The sequence below is a fragment of the Pipistrellus hanaki genome (assembly GCF_964339955.1).
Source record: "Pipistrellus hanaki genome assembly, chromosome: 2".
In the NCBI taxonomy this organism is placed as follows: Eukaryota; Metazoa; Chordata; class Mammalia; order Chiroptera; family Vespertilionidae; genus Pipistrellus; species Pipistrellus hanaki.
The window spans coordinates 27,302,442-27,317,735 of record NC_140504.1 but is presented as its reverse complement, the minus strand read 5'-3'; the positions used below and the strand labels follow the sequence as shown (position 1 = coordinate 27,317,735).

Below are 15,294 nucleotides of genomic sequence, written 5' to 3'. Positions count from 1 at the left end.
ACCGTGTCTTTATGAAGTTAATTGTTCTCTTAACAGCCTGGAGAAACACATGTTGTCACATACTGAAGAGAGGGAATACAAGTGTGATCAGTGTCCCAAGGCGTTTAACTGGAAGTCCAATCTAATTCGCCACCAGATGTCACATGACAGTGGAAAGCACTATGAATGTGAAAATTGTGCCAAGGTACAGTGAATTTGTAGACTACTTGGCTCTCTGTCATCCTGCTCTCTCTTAATCTATCACTTGCTACGATATATAAAAACAAGCCGTGAGAGGGGAAACTATAAATATCTTGAGAAAAGTAGACTGAGTGCTGTATGCTAAAAGGCATTAGTGCAGTGTATAAAAACACTTAGTGGGTATCGTTTTATTTTTGTAAGGGAGGAAGTGAGGCTTAATGGTGAGTTCCAGAACTAGGTGTCAGACATCCACGGTAAATTCCTGGTTCCGCTACTGGCTTGCCAGCATGGGGTTGTTTTATAGCCTTACGGAGAATGAAAATTTTATCCAATGCACATTACTGATTTATTTTAATAGCAATTTGTGAGGAAGTCACATAAAGTTCCTGAATGCCTATTCAGAAAGAATGGGAGACTTCCACATTTGCAGATTTCTCCACCCAGATCCCCACCATAAATTCTAATTAAACTTAATTCTAATTAAAGGGATAGTTCCTTAGTGCCCAGTTGCAGGACAACGGGAGGGTGAAACGAATGCACTTCTCCTTGACCGTTACAGGAACGATAATTAATTTAATTAATGATCATTTAATATTCATGTCTGTCAGTTAACTCAATGTTAAGAAAGTTTATTTCAATTTGCAAAAACTTTTCATAATATTCGAATGACTTTTCTCATGAAAATTGTGACATTTGAAATTATCTTTAGAGGTGTTTTGCTCCAAGATGTATTGGTGGCTTTTCTTTCCTTCATTTTTTGTTTGTTAGTAAGGTGTCCAAAGGAATGATTTTTGTTTAATGGTAATTTACTGAAATACAGTGTTAGAATTTAAGCGAGGGGAACTCCTTGGATGGATTTGTAATACTTTAGTCAAAAGCTCCCCAATTTTGCACAGATTGTGTCTTTTATTTAAATGATGAAACTAGCATACCATTTTAATAATGTCATGATCAGCATTTTATTATTCAACTCCAATCACTTCTAATTAGGATAAAAAAGTCCCAAATAAGGTCTAATAATGTCATTAATTATTTCATTCAGCTGATACCAATGGGCTCTTCATGCTAAGGATATAGAGCTAAATGACTCACCGTCCATTCCCTAGACTCTAGAGGAGCTTTTGGTCTTCGGGGGGGAAAAATAAACGAAAACAAAACACATAAACCAAATTCTTTCTTGAGGATTCCTGGTCTTCTTTATTGTGTCCTTGGATTAAGTTTCTCGATTAATCAGTACTCATTTCCTAGCAGGTTTTCACGGACCCTAGCAACCTTCAGCGGCACATTCGCTCTCAGCACGTTGGTGCCCGGGCCCACGCTTGCCCTGAGTGTGGCAAAACGTTTGCCACTTCATCGGGCCTCAAACAACACAAGCACATCCACAGCAGTGTGAAGCCCTTTATCTGTAAGTTTTTAACACTCCAGCCCTTCTTCCTGCATCTGTCTCTCGTCCAAAAGGCACTGTGATCAAGAGAATGGCCACACATGGCCATTAGAGAGGGGTCTCCGCATTAGCTCTTTATGGTCCATTCCAGCCGGGCTATTTTTCTAATCCCAGCAAATCTTTTAAAACCAGATCCGTGGTCTTTTGCCTGTGGTCCCCGGGGTGTTTTCTTTGAGATGGAATCAATAACAGGTAGGGGAAAGAGAAGTCGTTAAATATGGGGAGGGAAGCCTCCCTGGGTTGTAGGATTTAATAAGGGACGACCAGATTGGTCTCACGCTGGAAACGGCTGTGGCTTTTGTGAAACAGCGAACAGCAGATACCAGTAACCACGATAAAGTGATAAAAAGCTGTTCTGGATCAGACAGAGCCAGAAGAGCCCCACCTGGCGAGTGGGCTTAGGGCCGTGTGTGTGTGTGTGTGTGTGTGTGTGTGTGTGTGTGTGTGTGTGTTGTCTGTGTGTGTGTGGAGAGAGAGAGAAGGAAGGAAAATGCCCTTCAACCTGCCCCTGGCTGCCGATCCCAGGCTGGGGGTCGGTGGTTCTCCGTTGCTTGGAAAGCAGAACCTTTTCACTCTGATGCTGGACACGCTGCCTCCGTAACTCACGGCACCCGAGCAGATGGAAGGCAGTAGTGAGTTTGTGTGTTTTCAGGAGACGTGCAATCTGAATGCTTTAGGGACACGCTTCAAATAAAGCAAAATAAAGCCCTCGTTCGGTTCTTCTTTAGTCCGCCCACTCCTGGTCTCTGTATTGTGCCAAATCATGTCATCAGGAAAGCCAACGGCTCTCGGTCCATCTGGGCAGCGCCTGTCTCTGGACTCCTTTTGATCCATTGCTCGGCTGGGCACGTAAACACAGGGACTCATGGAGCTGCGCTGCAAACGTCAAGACTGATTTTGGATCCAGATAAGCTTAGGCCTGGTTGAAGCGCACTTGGTGGCTGGCACCATCTCTGACTTGGGAACCCTTGCAAAACAGTGTTTTTTGACAAATACTCGATGGTCTGTAGTAGCTATAGGAGACACTACTACAGGAATTAGTGGAAAATAAAAAACACCTAATTTTCAGTGCCAACGTGGAGATGCCAGAAACCAGCCCTCCTCCACTTGGCCTTGACACAGCCCTCTTTTGTGCTTTTAAGCACCAGCAGAGCGCTCCCCGCCTTTTCAGCGCACACTGGAGTCCGGTCTGGCTCACATGTTCCCTGGGTAGAGTGAAGAGGAGTAGCTGATAAACAAAAGGGTGCCCTCGGCTCCCTCAGGGAAGCTCTGTTGAAAGCCGCAGGAAATAAAGCATACAATAGACATTTTAGACTTCTTGTCTCAAAAAGCGCTGGACTCTAGCTTGCCCTGCTCTCACCATGTCCTTGCAAATACCACAGGCGTAATTCATTTATTTCTGATTTTTCTGAAATACATTTTTAATCAGTGTAGTAAGTTTTGATAGAGTGGGGGGAGTGAAATAGACCACAACAAATCAGCAACACCGCCCCCCCTCCTCCCCACCCCCCGCCTCCATTGAATGCTTTCTCTGTTATTTAAAATAAAAGTCAGAAAAAATACAGACTGCTATCATCTGAGATTCCGGGATCTGGAATTTTAATTGTGCCGAAGCCAAGTATTTCACTTTAAAGTGCTATAGGGTGTCCCTTTCCAATTAGATTGCACAAATGATTTCCCACGAATGTATTTTCAGTAATTATTGGTAAATTTAAATAGCAGATGGCTTTCTTCAAATACAGAAATCTGACAGAGCACCATGGGGTAATTATGAATAATAGCCATGTAATTTCAGAACAAAAGAGGAGCTTGGTGTGGAGGCTTTTGGGGTGGAGGAGGTTCACCTAGAGTTGATATCTGTTTCTCACCAGAAGGCCACACACCACGCCGTACCCCCACTGGTGTGTTTATGGCAACTGTCTCTTATTACAGTGCACCGCCAAGCCTGAGCCCAAAGTCACCATCGCTAAGGTAATTACTCACTGCTTTCCAGAAACCTCCAGCTTCCCAAATAGAAACCACATGCTCTAATAGGCTGAATATATTCAAAATACCTCTTAATTTGTTTAATAAGTAGAAAAACGCAATGTTAACTGCCGGCTAATTCGTTATTACTGAGAAAATTACAGTACAGCAGAGATTTCAACATCAATTGAGCCGTTTACCTGGAGGCCTGGTGGTTTGTGGTGGGCCAGGCCTTCAAGTGAGAAAAGCGATGCCTCTGCCTAAGGATACATCCCAGATGCTGGGTTCTTGAGATGGCTCACAGACACCGCTCATCCGTGTCGCACGGGACAGCCAGGGCAGTCCAATGCACTTTTGCTACTCCAATATAGAGAAGCTCTTGATTTTCTTAAATCCACGGAGCGATCAGAAAGAAGTGTATCAGGGCGGCGGTCCTTTGCCAAAAAGTTGCAAACCCTTCAAAAACTTCCACCTTGGTTGAATACCCATAAGACATTTTAATGGCCAAAGGGGAGGTGTCGCTTTCTTAATGAGTGTACGTTTATAATTCCAACATTTCATTTACTATTCCTTGTTATTGCTCATAGCTGAATTAGTATAACCGGTGAAAGTCTCCTGCTTCGACCCTCTATGTCATATGGTTTTGATTAGTATATCAAAGAATCTAATTATATATACTATTTAAAGTCATACACACACACACACACACACACACACACACATACACACACACATTGTATATGGTTAACTAGTATATACTCTTAAAGGAGACTCTGGTCGGTATATTCCAGAATAATGATTTGAAAAGTGATCACTCGCTTATTCTTTTCCCGTTAAGATGCTTATTATGCTTCTCAACAATGTTATGAATCATACCACAGTTGAAAACTCCTTTCATATTACTAAGCACACTGATATACGTAGTAATGCATTTTAACTGTTAGTAATAAAAGAGCTAGATATGGAATCACTTGGTTGCTTCCTATTTAGTGGTGTGTGGGAGCATCCAAGTTCTGGGTGAGTTTTGGGTGACTGAAGGTCTGTAAAATCTCCTTTGCATGAGTTTTATTTTTTAATTATTATTGCTTTGACTCAGGGGCTCAGCCACTCTCTGCTTAAGGACAGTCATCACATGAAAGCCATAAATGTTATGTTTTGTCTTCAATTTAATTTCTTCTATAAATTTGTTTCAACGATTACCAAGGAGGCATATCATATTTCTGCATCTATTAAACCTGCACAGGAGCATTACATTAAGCTCCCATGTAAAGTGGGCTAGTCTTTACTAAAGTAAAATAAAAATGGGATGCTTAGGAAAAGGGATCCCACAATCCTGCTGCACCGTGAAGTACGTGGGATTCTTAGCTAGCAAAGGAGTTCTCAAGGGTTACCGAGTTTGGTCTTAAAATATACTGAGGTTGCTCTAACCGGTTTGGCTCAGTGGATAGAGCCTTGGCCTGTGGACTCTAGGGTCCCAGGTTTGATTCCAGTCAAGGGCATGTACCTTGGTTATGGGCACATACCCAGTAGCAGGCAGCTGATCGATGTTTCTAACTCTCTATCACTTTCCTTTCCTCTCTGTAAAAAATCAATTATATATATATATATATATATATATATATATATATATATATATATATTATTGATATATATATGAGATCTGTTCCCACATATTCGAGGAGGAAGATGTGCTACTGTTTTGCAAATTCTCAGAGAAGAGGGTTATTTCCCAGCCACACCCTCTGCTGTGTTCTTTCCGGCTGAGAGCATTCAGAGGGCCTCCCCCCTACCCCCCTCCCCCTGCCCACCCGCTTCACCGTAGTTGGCTGTAGCACAGAGAAGTCAAGCCCTGAGATAACCGGTGAAGATATGACAACAAGTGGACATGTTTCCCAAGGACAGGGGTTTCATAAATGCAGGAAGGTTAGCACAGCCACTGGTGTGAGGGGAAGTCAGAGGACGTGATCATAGTTCATGGGAACCAGTAATGCAGGATGGGCTACATTCAATTTAGCTTCCTTTGCAGGCTTAAAATAGAGCCATTGTAAATTATGTCAGTCTTTCTGAAATCATGAAAATGATTGTTAAAAGTGACTCAGAATACACAATGTGCATTGTTGTGCGGCTTTGATGTGTGAATGATGCGAGCATATGATATAATTCAAATTAAATAATGGCAGAGCAGTCACAGGCTTTTTCTCCCAGGGGAGAGGGAATAAAGGTGAAGTTTCTGGTTGAGGGAAAGGCTGTTTTATTTTGTTCTGGTGCTTACAATATAGAGTTCTTTAAATGCTCTAAACTGTTGAAGGGGTCCCTGTGATGTTTCATGTTATATCTAAAGACGTTAATTTGGCAGTTTCTGTTAGTGTAGCCATTGGGTGGGAAAAGTCAATGTATGCTGGGGTTTGACTTTTTCATGAATATTTAAAGACAAAAATGTGATGCAAAATATTGTGCAATGGGGATGATAGAAATATTTTTCTATTTATGAAATGATTGTGCTGCCTTAAGACATTTGTCAGGTTGGATGCCTTGCTTTGGAATCTAGTGAAATGGGGTTTTCTGTGTTTGGAGCGCCCAGATTGGTGCCTCCAACATCTATTCCTGGCTTCCTAATTGACATTTCGGGTAAACCAATTGTGATACTTGCTAAATTCAGAAGCAATTGCCATAAAGCCTGAGATTCTTTTTTGTTGTTTGCACACAGGTGAGGTCTGCCATAAATCCTATACTCAGTTTTCAAACCTTTGTCGTCATAAGCGCATGCATGCTGATTGCAGAACCCAAATCAAGTGCAAAGACTGTGGACAAATGTTCAGCACTACGTCTTCCTTAAATAAACACAGGAGGTTTTGTGAGGGCAAGAACCATTTTGCGGCAGGTGGATTTTTTGGCCAAGGCATTTCACTTCCTGGAACCCCAGCTATGGATAAAACGTCCATGGTTAATATGAGTCATGCCAACCCGGGCCTTGCTGACTATTTTGGTGCCAATAGGCATCCTGCTGGTCTTACCTTTCCAACAGCTCCTGGATTTTCTTTTAGCTTCCCTGGTCTGTTTCCTTCCGGCTTGTACCACAGGCCTCCTTTGATACCTGCTAGTTCTCCTGTTAAAGGACTATCAAGTACTGAACAGACAAACAAAAGTCAAAGTCCCCTCATGACACATCCTCAGATACTGCCAGCTACACAGGATATTTTGAAGGCACTATCTAAACACCCACCTGTAGGGGACAATAAGCCAGTGGAGCTCCAGCCCGAGAGGTCCTCTGAAGAGAGGCCCCTTGAGAAAATCAGTGACCAGTCAGAGAGTAGTGACCTTGATGATGTCAGTACGCCAAGTGGCAGTGACCTGGAGACAACCTCGGGCTCTGATCTGGAAAGTGACATTGAAAGTGATAAAGAAAAATTTAAAGAAAATGGTAAAATGTTCAAAGACAAAGTAAGCTCTCTTCAGAATCTGGCTTCAATACATAATAAGAAAGAATACAGCAATCATTCCATTTTCTCACCATCTTTAGAGGAGCAAACTGCGGTGTCAGGAGCTGTGAATGATTCTATAAAGGCTATTGCTTCTATTGCTGAAAAATACTTTGGTTCAACAGGACTGGTGGGGCTGCAAGACAAAAAAGTTGGAGCTTTACCTTACCCTTCCATGTTTCCCCTCCCGTTTTTTCCAGCATTCTCTCAGTCAATGTACCCATTTCCTGATAGAGACTTGAGATCGTTACCCTTGAAAATGGAACCCCAATCACCAAGTGAAGTAAAGAAACTGCAGAAGGGAAGCTCTGAGTCTCCCTTTGATCTCACCACTAAGCGAAAGGATGAGAAACCCTTGACTCCAGTACCCTCCAAGCCTTCAGCCACGCCAGCCACAAGTCAAGACCAGCCCCTGGATCTAAGCATGGGCAGTAGGAGTAGAGCCAGTGGAACAAAGCTTACTGAGCCTCGAAAAAACCATGTGTTTGGGGAAAAGAAAGGAAGCAACATTGAACCAAGATCTGCATCGGATGGATCCTTGCAGCATGCTAGACCCACTCCTTTCTTCATGGATCCCATCTACAGGTAAGGGTAGATGGGAAACGCTTACATGTGAACATAGACATGAAAGCTAGTGTTTACCCTATGGAGGTATAGTGTTGAACAAACCATTTTAATTATTATTCTAAAACAGAGAGTGAAGTTTCTTTTTGAGCGAGTGGATTCATCTTTATTCAGAAAGTTGAAGTTTGGACTTATTTTTGGATGACTCTGAATGTGGGGTTTTGGAATAGACCCACAGAGTTCTTTCCCTTGACAATAAATTTATTTTTAAACACTTTTTTTTAAAGTGGAAAATATGGGAAAGTCATATTTAAAGCAAGTTGTCAAGTGGCGGAAGAATGAGGCTCCTGAAGGATTAATGCAAATATGTGTGGGCACTTAAATGGGTCAGGTGATTTGGAATGAGATGGGACACAGAACAGGAAGAGTTTATGCTTTGTTAACCTAACAACAATCCTTGATAAACACTGCTCATATTCTGTTTCTAAATAAATGTGTTAGGAGCCCCAAGTAAGTGAAATATTAATCACAAAAATGTTTTGTATATAATGTGAGTGGTTGGCTTAAGAAAACACATCTTTGTTTAATGCTTTCATTATCCAGTTTCCTTTAATGCACCCAAAAATTCTTTGGGGGACACATATATGCTTAATAAAAAGGTTGTTATACAGCATACTGTAACACTCATTTTACTATTCAGAATGATTTAGTTTTAAAATACTAGTTTTCTTTAAAAGGTATGAATAACAGTAATTATGCTTATTATGTATTTTAAATATTACCATTTCCACATTTACTTTCTTATCCAAATTTTGAACATCATCAGGAGTTAATGGGAGATGTAGATACTTTTTTATTGGACTTATTTAAGCTGAAAGTATTTGCATATTTTTCTCAGGTTCTCTTTTATGAAGAGTTAATTGGTTTTTAATTGATTTAAGAAAGAGGGGAAAGGAGAGAAGAAGAGATGGAGAGAGAGAGAAAGAGCGAGAGAGAGAGAGAGAGAGAGAGAGAGAGAGAGAGAGAGAGAGAAACAGAGAGAGAGACAGAGAGACAGAGAGACAGAGAGAGAGAGAATATCAATTTCTTGTTCTACTATGCATTCATTAATTAATTCTTGTATGTGTCCTGACCAGGGATTGAACCCATAATCATGGTGTATCAGGACGATGCTCTAACTAATTGAATTACCCGGCCAGCACAAGAGACAATCTGTTCTTTCATTTAATAATACTTATTGAATTTCTTTTGCTTAATAAGTACTAGAGTTGCAAAATTTATTATTTAAAACTTTTTTCAACCTATATTATCTACAACACATTAAACAAGAAACATTGCTAGTATGTTAAAGGATACTTTTACTTAAACATGACAGGGAAATAAAAAAAAAGGACTTTCAAAAATATCTGAGTCATCGGTATATCATGCTGGGGTACCCCCCCTCCCAAAAAATAATATATCTTAATTTTAATTTCTGTGGCAGACCCATTACTAGAGAAGGAACAAGAAGGGGAAACAGAGCTGTCTTGTATTGTGTGTAGATTGTCTGTTACACACATTGCTCATAGAGTTCTACTTTCAACTCAGTGATATATGGTAGTCCTTTGTGAAGGGAATTTCTCAGACTCTCTTTCTTATACCCTCCCAATGAGATGGACTTTCAGTTCCTTCATTAAACCATTATATTCGTCTCTACCACCTCCTAACTTTCCTTTTGCTTATCTCAATCTTCTCTCTGGTATTTGCCGCAATTAAGGCCTTAGGCCTGTCATTCTACCAAACTTGTGAAAGGACTATATCCCTTTTAGTATAAGAACTAAGTTTAAATTTCATCTTTCCCTGCATTAAACATTTTTCTCACTCATCAAAAGAATAGAAGAGGTCCCATTTTAATAAGTGAAATAGTGTATGCAAAACTAGCATATATAAAATTTCAGTGGTAACTGTTTTTATTTATTTTGATTCCATTTTAAAAGTGTACTTATTCAAGCTTTTAAGAAACTTACCCACAGTTGCTAAAAAAAATAATAATAATTCAACTCATGTCATTTCCTATATGCTTAATAGAAAATAGAATGACAGCCCTAGTTGGTTTGGCTCAGTGGATAGAGCGTCGGCCTGTGGACTCAGGGGTCCCAGGTTCAATTCCAGTCAAGGGCATGTACCTTGGTTGTGGGCACATCCCCAGTAGGGGGTGTGCAGGAGGCAGCTGATTGATTTTTCTCTCTCATCGATGTCTCTTTCTCTCCCTCTCCCTTCCTCTCTGTAAAAAAATAAATTATATATATATATATTTAAAAGTAAATAGAATGACAAACATTTCCAATGCAGAGGGCATCTATATAAGTTTTGGATGTCGCTATCTATCTTTACAAAGATCTTTATCCCCTTCCTACCCACCCCTTTTTACCTGCCCTGTTTATCAGTGGTGGCATCCAAAAAAAGATGCTTACACCTCAAAGAGTGGCTAGCATGGTGTACAGTATGCTTAGAAACTCTCCTGCCATTATTGGCAAATATGGAAGATATTTATGAATATTTGGGGGGGGGAAACCTTCTTGGTAGAAAATTATTTTAATTTTCAAAATGAACCCTGTTCTCATGATTTCAAAATCACCAAGCATTCTTATCTACACGTGAAGTGAAAAGGTACAAACTTATCCCCAGTTGCCTCTGATTTCGTGACTCTTCATTTTTTTTATTTCCTCATTATAATGATTAGTCATTCAACAGGATTTTTCCATTTAATTAGGACCTTCTCTCTTTGCCTAGAAGTGCTATACATATTCTAAGAACTGAACAGATGTCTTTATATTTTTATTAGTATGCTTCCCAAAAACCTCCCATTTGCTTTACTGTGATCTGTTTTAAATGTTAGGGATTATGTAGTAATTGATATACGAGTCTGATTCATATCCCAAATCTAATTTTAACCTTTCAGAGTAGAGAAAAGAAAACTAACTGACCCACTTGAAGCTTTAAAAGAGAAATACTTGAGACCTTCTCCAGGATTCTTATTTCACCCACAAGTAAGTATTTTGCATTTGAGACTTGAAGCTTGTAAACTAACTTGTTGATCCTGAAAAGCAGGTGCAATGCAATAAAAGAAATCTTGAGAACATTAGGATTTCCTATGACGCTGGTGTGGAAGAACACAGGAAATTCTAGCAGAATTAAAGTCCATACTCTTTAAAGAAAAAGTAATTAAAATATGTGTAAAGATACCATGCTTTTGATGTTCAGTGATAGTCTGCTATTGACTACTTGTTGAGCCAAAGTGTATTTTGTAATGAGCAAAATTCAGTTAAGAGAATAAATATTGTTATCTTTTATGCTTAAAAGTTACTGATAGTAAGAAAGGGACACACCGTGACTCATCCCAAACTCATCAAGGTTCTTTTAGTACTAAGATAAAAACAGGAAATGATTCTACCTGACAAGTTGTTACCATACAGGGAGAAGGAATTTATCTAGAGACCACTGGGCATTCCAGAAAAGTTCTGTAATTGCTCAGGAATTCGTCATAATACACAGCTAGTTGCTGAGGAGAGTTGTGTCCCTTTATCAAAATATATACAGTTTCTCACTGCAAGGAAAATACAAAAGCAGTGTAATCTAATCGGTTATCTCTATGTTCCTACTTATTGGGTCAATTTTTAGAAACTAGTTTACATATCAATAAAAATGTGGAGAATTATAAGAACAAATATATAACATCTTGAACCTGGCTTTTTAATTTAATGGTATTTTATTTTTACTTTTTTAAAGATACAAGCTCTGGTCTTTATAGCTAGTAAACAAAAGTTTTATGAAAATGCTCGAAAACTGTAAACGAATTTGTTCTGTTTCTGTATATTCAAATTAAAAATCATGCTCCTCTAATAAAATTAGTGGAATTTTATACATGTTATCAAATAGAAAGTTAAGAGGTAATTAAGTAATATCATCTTGGGATATGACTCTTTTCCACCGCCCCTCATGCCCTGTCTGTTACCTCTTATTCACCTTTTTAAGTGCCTTCCCAAAGTCTTGAATAGCAGAGTATGAGCTGAAACACCATCTTCTGGGTTAGCTGGAGAAACCTATATTGCTCAAAGATCCTCTATGTTTCAAACTGAGATAACATTCCAGTTAGTATTCATTTTATATAGGAAGGCTAAGGAATGATATCATTGGTTTTATGGAAAAGAAGCAAGTTCTAAAATAGTACATTTTTTATCAGTGACTATCCTGTACTAGAGTCCCGGTGCACAAATTTGGGCATGGGTAGAGACCGCATGGCCCACCCCAATGGGGGACCATTGGGCCCAGATGGCAGGAGGGAGGGGCCACGGGAGGGGCCATGGGCTGATCAGCCTCTGGGCTGGCTGGGACAGGGGGAGAAAAAGGGGAAGCAGGCAATCAGGGCCCAGATCAGGCTGGTTGGTTGCTGCAGTGCGTCATAGCCACCAGTCATTCAGGTCATTCTGCCATTACGGTTGATGGGCTTTTAAATGGAGAAAGAGATAATAAAAGGCTAAAATGAAAATTGACTGAACTGTGGAATGACAGGTTGCTATGATGTGCCTGATGACCAAGGGGCAGACACCCAAAGCAGGAGGTGCCCCCTGGTGGTCAGACACTCCCCCGGGGGGAGCACTGTTCAGCCAGAAGCCCTGAGCTGGGCTCATGGCTGGCAAGCCGTTGGGCATCCCCTGAGGGCTCCCGGAATGCAAGAGGTCTTTAGTAGATTATATTTAGGCTGATCTGAATTGCACTTGCAGGCCTCATGGACTAATACCCCTGAGTATAATATGCATTTAATTTCAGATATTGCCCCCAAAATTTACCTCTCTTAGTAACTTCTCTTCTAATTATAACTAAATGCTTATAAGGATATTATAATTATATATGTTAAATTACAGTAATAAAATTATTTTCCTATTCTGATTATCTTTAAAATCTAGTAGCTAAACACTTCTAAATTAAATGCTATGGGTACATGGCACAATGGAGAAAAAACTATTGGGACGTAGAGTCTTCCATGACCCAGTGAATCTGGCTCCTAGTTTCCTTATCTGTAAGATGAGGGAGTTGGGTGTAGGGTTCCTATTCTCAGGAGTTCAAAGATTTCTAGCTAGCCAAGGGAAATTTCCTGGTTCAAGAGATGGGAGACTTTGTCTACCAATAACTTCACATGTGCATGCAGCTGTCACAAACATAGTATGTACTTGTTTTTAATGAAAGAATATAAGAAAATATGCTATCTTTTAAAAATTATATATTTTTATTGATTTCAGAGAGAAAGAGGGAAAGAGAGATAGAAACATCAATGATGGGAAAGAATCAATTGATCGGCTGCCTCCTAGACACCCAATACTGGGAATCGAGCCCTCAACTGAGGCATGTGTCCTAACGGGATCAAACCATGACGTCCTCATTCATAGGTTGACACTCAACCACTGAGCCACACCAGCGGGAAAATATGCTAGCTTTTAATATACCCAGAGCAATGAAGGATCACAAAAGATGAGGCTCCTGTATAGTGCTGAGAGCAAGGCAGTCATGCCCTCGGATCTTTGCAGACATGCCTGTGGGATCACAGTGCAGTGGTTTTCCTTTCCACAGCAGAGTGCCATGCCTGATCGGGGGGACTGCCTATTGCTGTGTGTTGCTGTTAGAACAGGACCCAAGAGTGATAATTAAATATTTAATACTTTGGATGTCATGAAGACTGACTAATCTAAAGGACTCCTGCATTCTGGAGCAGGGTTCTGGAGCCCTTCCCTCACCAGCTGTTCATGCTACAGTTGCTCAAAGGGAGCTCAGTCTGCAGGGTCTTGTGGGAGGACAACAGGGTTACAGGGTGGGTTGGATCTTGAGGGTGCTTGGGGCAGACACTATTTACTAATAACTAAAGAAGTATTCCATTAATTTCTAACCATCATGGCTGTTTTCGTGTGTAAAGGCTGCATGTCACTGGGATGTAGAGACTGTGGCCTGGGAGAAACTTGGATCACCCTACTTTCATCAAACCTTCAGAAAATCAGCCTCAAATGTTCTGAAGTTCCAGTAGAATTTTTTTTGTTCTTTTCCCTACTTTATGAAATTCAATCTAGCCTCAAGATCCACTTATAAACAAACAAATTATAATTATAACTAAATGCTTATAAGGATATTTTAGTCATACCAGAGGCCCAGTGCATGAAATTTGTGCCTGGGGAGGGGGGGTTGTCTCTCAGTCCAGCCTGCACCCTTTCCAATCTGAGACCCCTTGATGGATGTCCAACTACCTGTTTAGGCCCGATCCCATAATCCAGGACTGCTGGGTCCAAACTGCTCACCTGCCTCTGCCTGATTTCTCTTAACCGGGTCTGCCTGCCAACCTAGACAGCCCCTAACCAGTCCCCTGCCAGCCTGATCGATGCCTAACTGCTCCCTGGCCAGCCCAATTGCCCTAACTGCCCTCCCCTGCAGGCCTGATCAACCCCCAACTGCCCTCTCCTGCTGGTCCGGTCACTCTTAACTGCACTCCTCTGAAAACCTGGCCCCCCTCCAACTGTCCTCCCCTGCAGGCCTGGTCCCCCCCCAACTGACCTCTCCTGCTGACCTGGTCCCCTGCCCCCCCCAATGGCCCTCCCTTGCTTCCTGGTCCCCCCAACTGCCCTTCTGCTGGCCCAGTTACCCCTAACTGCCCACAACTGTCCTCCCCTGCAGGCCATCTTGTGGTGGCCATCTTGTGTCATGGGGACTGCCATCTTTGACCACATGGGGGCAGCCATCTTGTGTCTTGGAGTGACAGTCAATTTGCATATTGCTCTTTTATTAGATAGGATACATTTAATTTCAGCAAAAACTGCCCAGAGCCGAGACCGGTTTGGCTCAATGGATAGAGCATCGGCTTGGGGACTGAAGGGTCCCTGGTTCGATTCCGGTCAAGGGCATGTACCTTGGTTGCGGGCATATCCCCAGTAGGGGGTGTGCAAGAGGCAGCTGATGGATGACTCTCTCTCATTGATGTTTCTAACTCTATCTCTCTCCCTTCCTCTCTGTACAAAATCAATAATATATATATATATATATATATATATATATATATATATATATATAAACTTCCCAGAGTTTGAGACCTGAAATAACTGATCTGCAAATGGTTTCACTAGGTATTAGCACAAGGGCCTAGGTTTTGAGCAGTGTAGTTCCTCTCTCTGAGCTTTCTCTGTCAGTGTGATGGGAACACTCCTTCCAGCTTCACCAGTGTGGATCAACTTCATGCACTAACATGGTTAGCATTGTGCTTGGCATGAGGAAGGACTTAAGGAAAATCGCTTATTATTAATGGATGCAGGAGTATTTCATTGTGAATATACAGGAATATCAGTAAACTACCCTCCTGCCATATGTGTGTGTGTGTGTGTGTGTGTGTGTATATATATATATATATATATATATATATATATATATATATATATATAAAATCTCCTACCATTCTACTGTTCGACTGGTAGCTATGATGCGCACTGACCACCAAGGGGCTGACACTCAGACTGGTAGGTTAGCTTGCTACTAGGATCTGTCCAATCAGGACTAGGAGAGATGAGCTCGGCATGCCCTGGAACCCTCCCCAGCCCCAATTGTACACCAGTGCAAGAGGCCCCACCAGTGCACGAATCCAAGCAGTGG

The 15,294-nt window shown here is 41.1% G+C and overlaps 1 protein-coding gene across 20 annotated transcripts in view; it reads left to right on the top strand.

Annotated features, from left to right (window-relative positions):
* The window catches only part of MECOM (MDS1 and EVI1 complex locus), a 643,214-nt gene that overhangs the window by 601,075 nt on the left and 26,845 nt on the right, over positions 1–15,294 (top strand). For 8 of the 20 annotated variants that reach the window (XM_084874104.1, XM_084874103.1, XM_084874099.1 and 5 more), the window contains 4 exons: positions 37–184; positions 1,429–1,585; positions 6,297–7,653; positions 10,574–10,661. In XM_084874104.1, coding sequence (XP_084730230.1) covers positions 37–184; positions 1,429–1,585; positions 6,297–7,653; positions 10,574–10,661 — 1,750 coding nt within the window. The remainder of the gene's footprint in view (positions 1–36; positions 185–1,428; positions 1,586–6,296; positions 7,654–10,573; positions 10,662–15,294) is intronic. The other 12 variants (XM_084874100.1, XM_084874102.1, XM_084874097.1 and 9 more) reach the window with 3 other exon arrangements.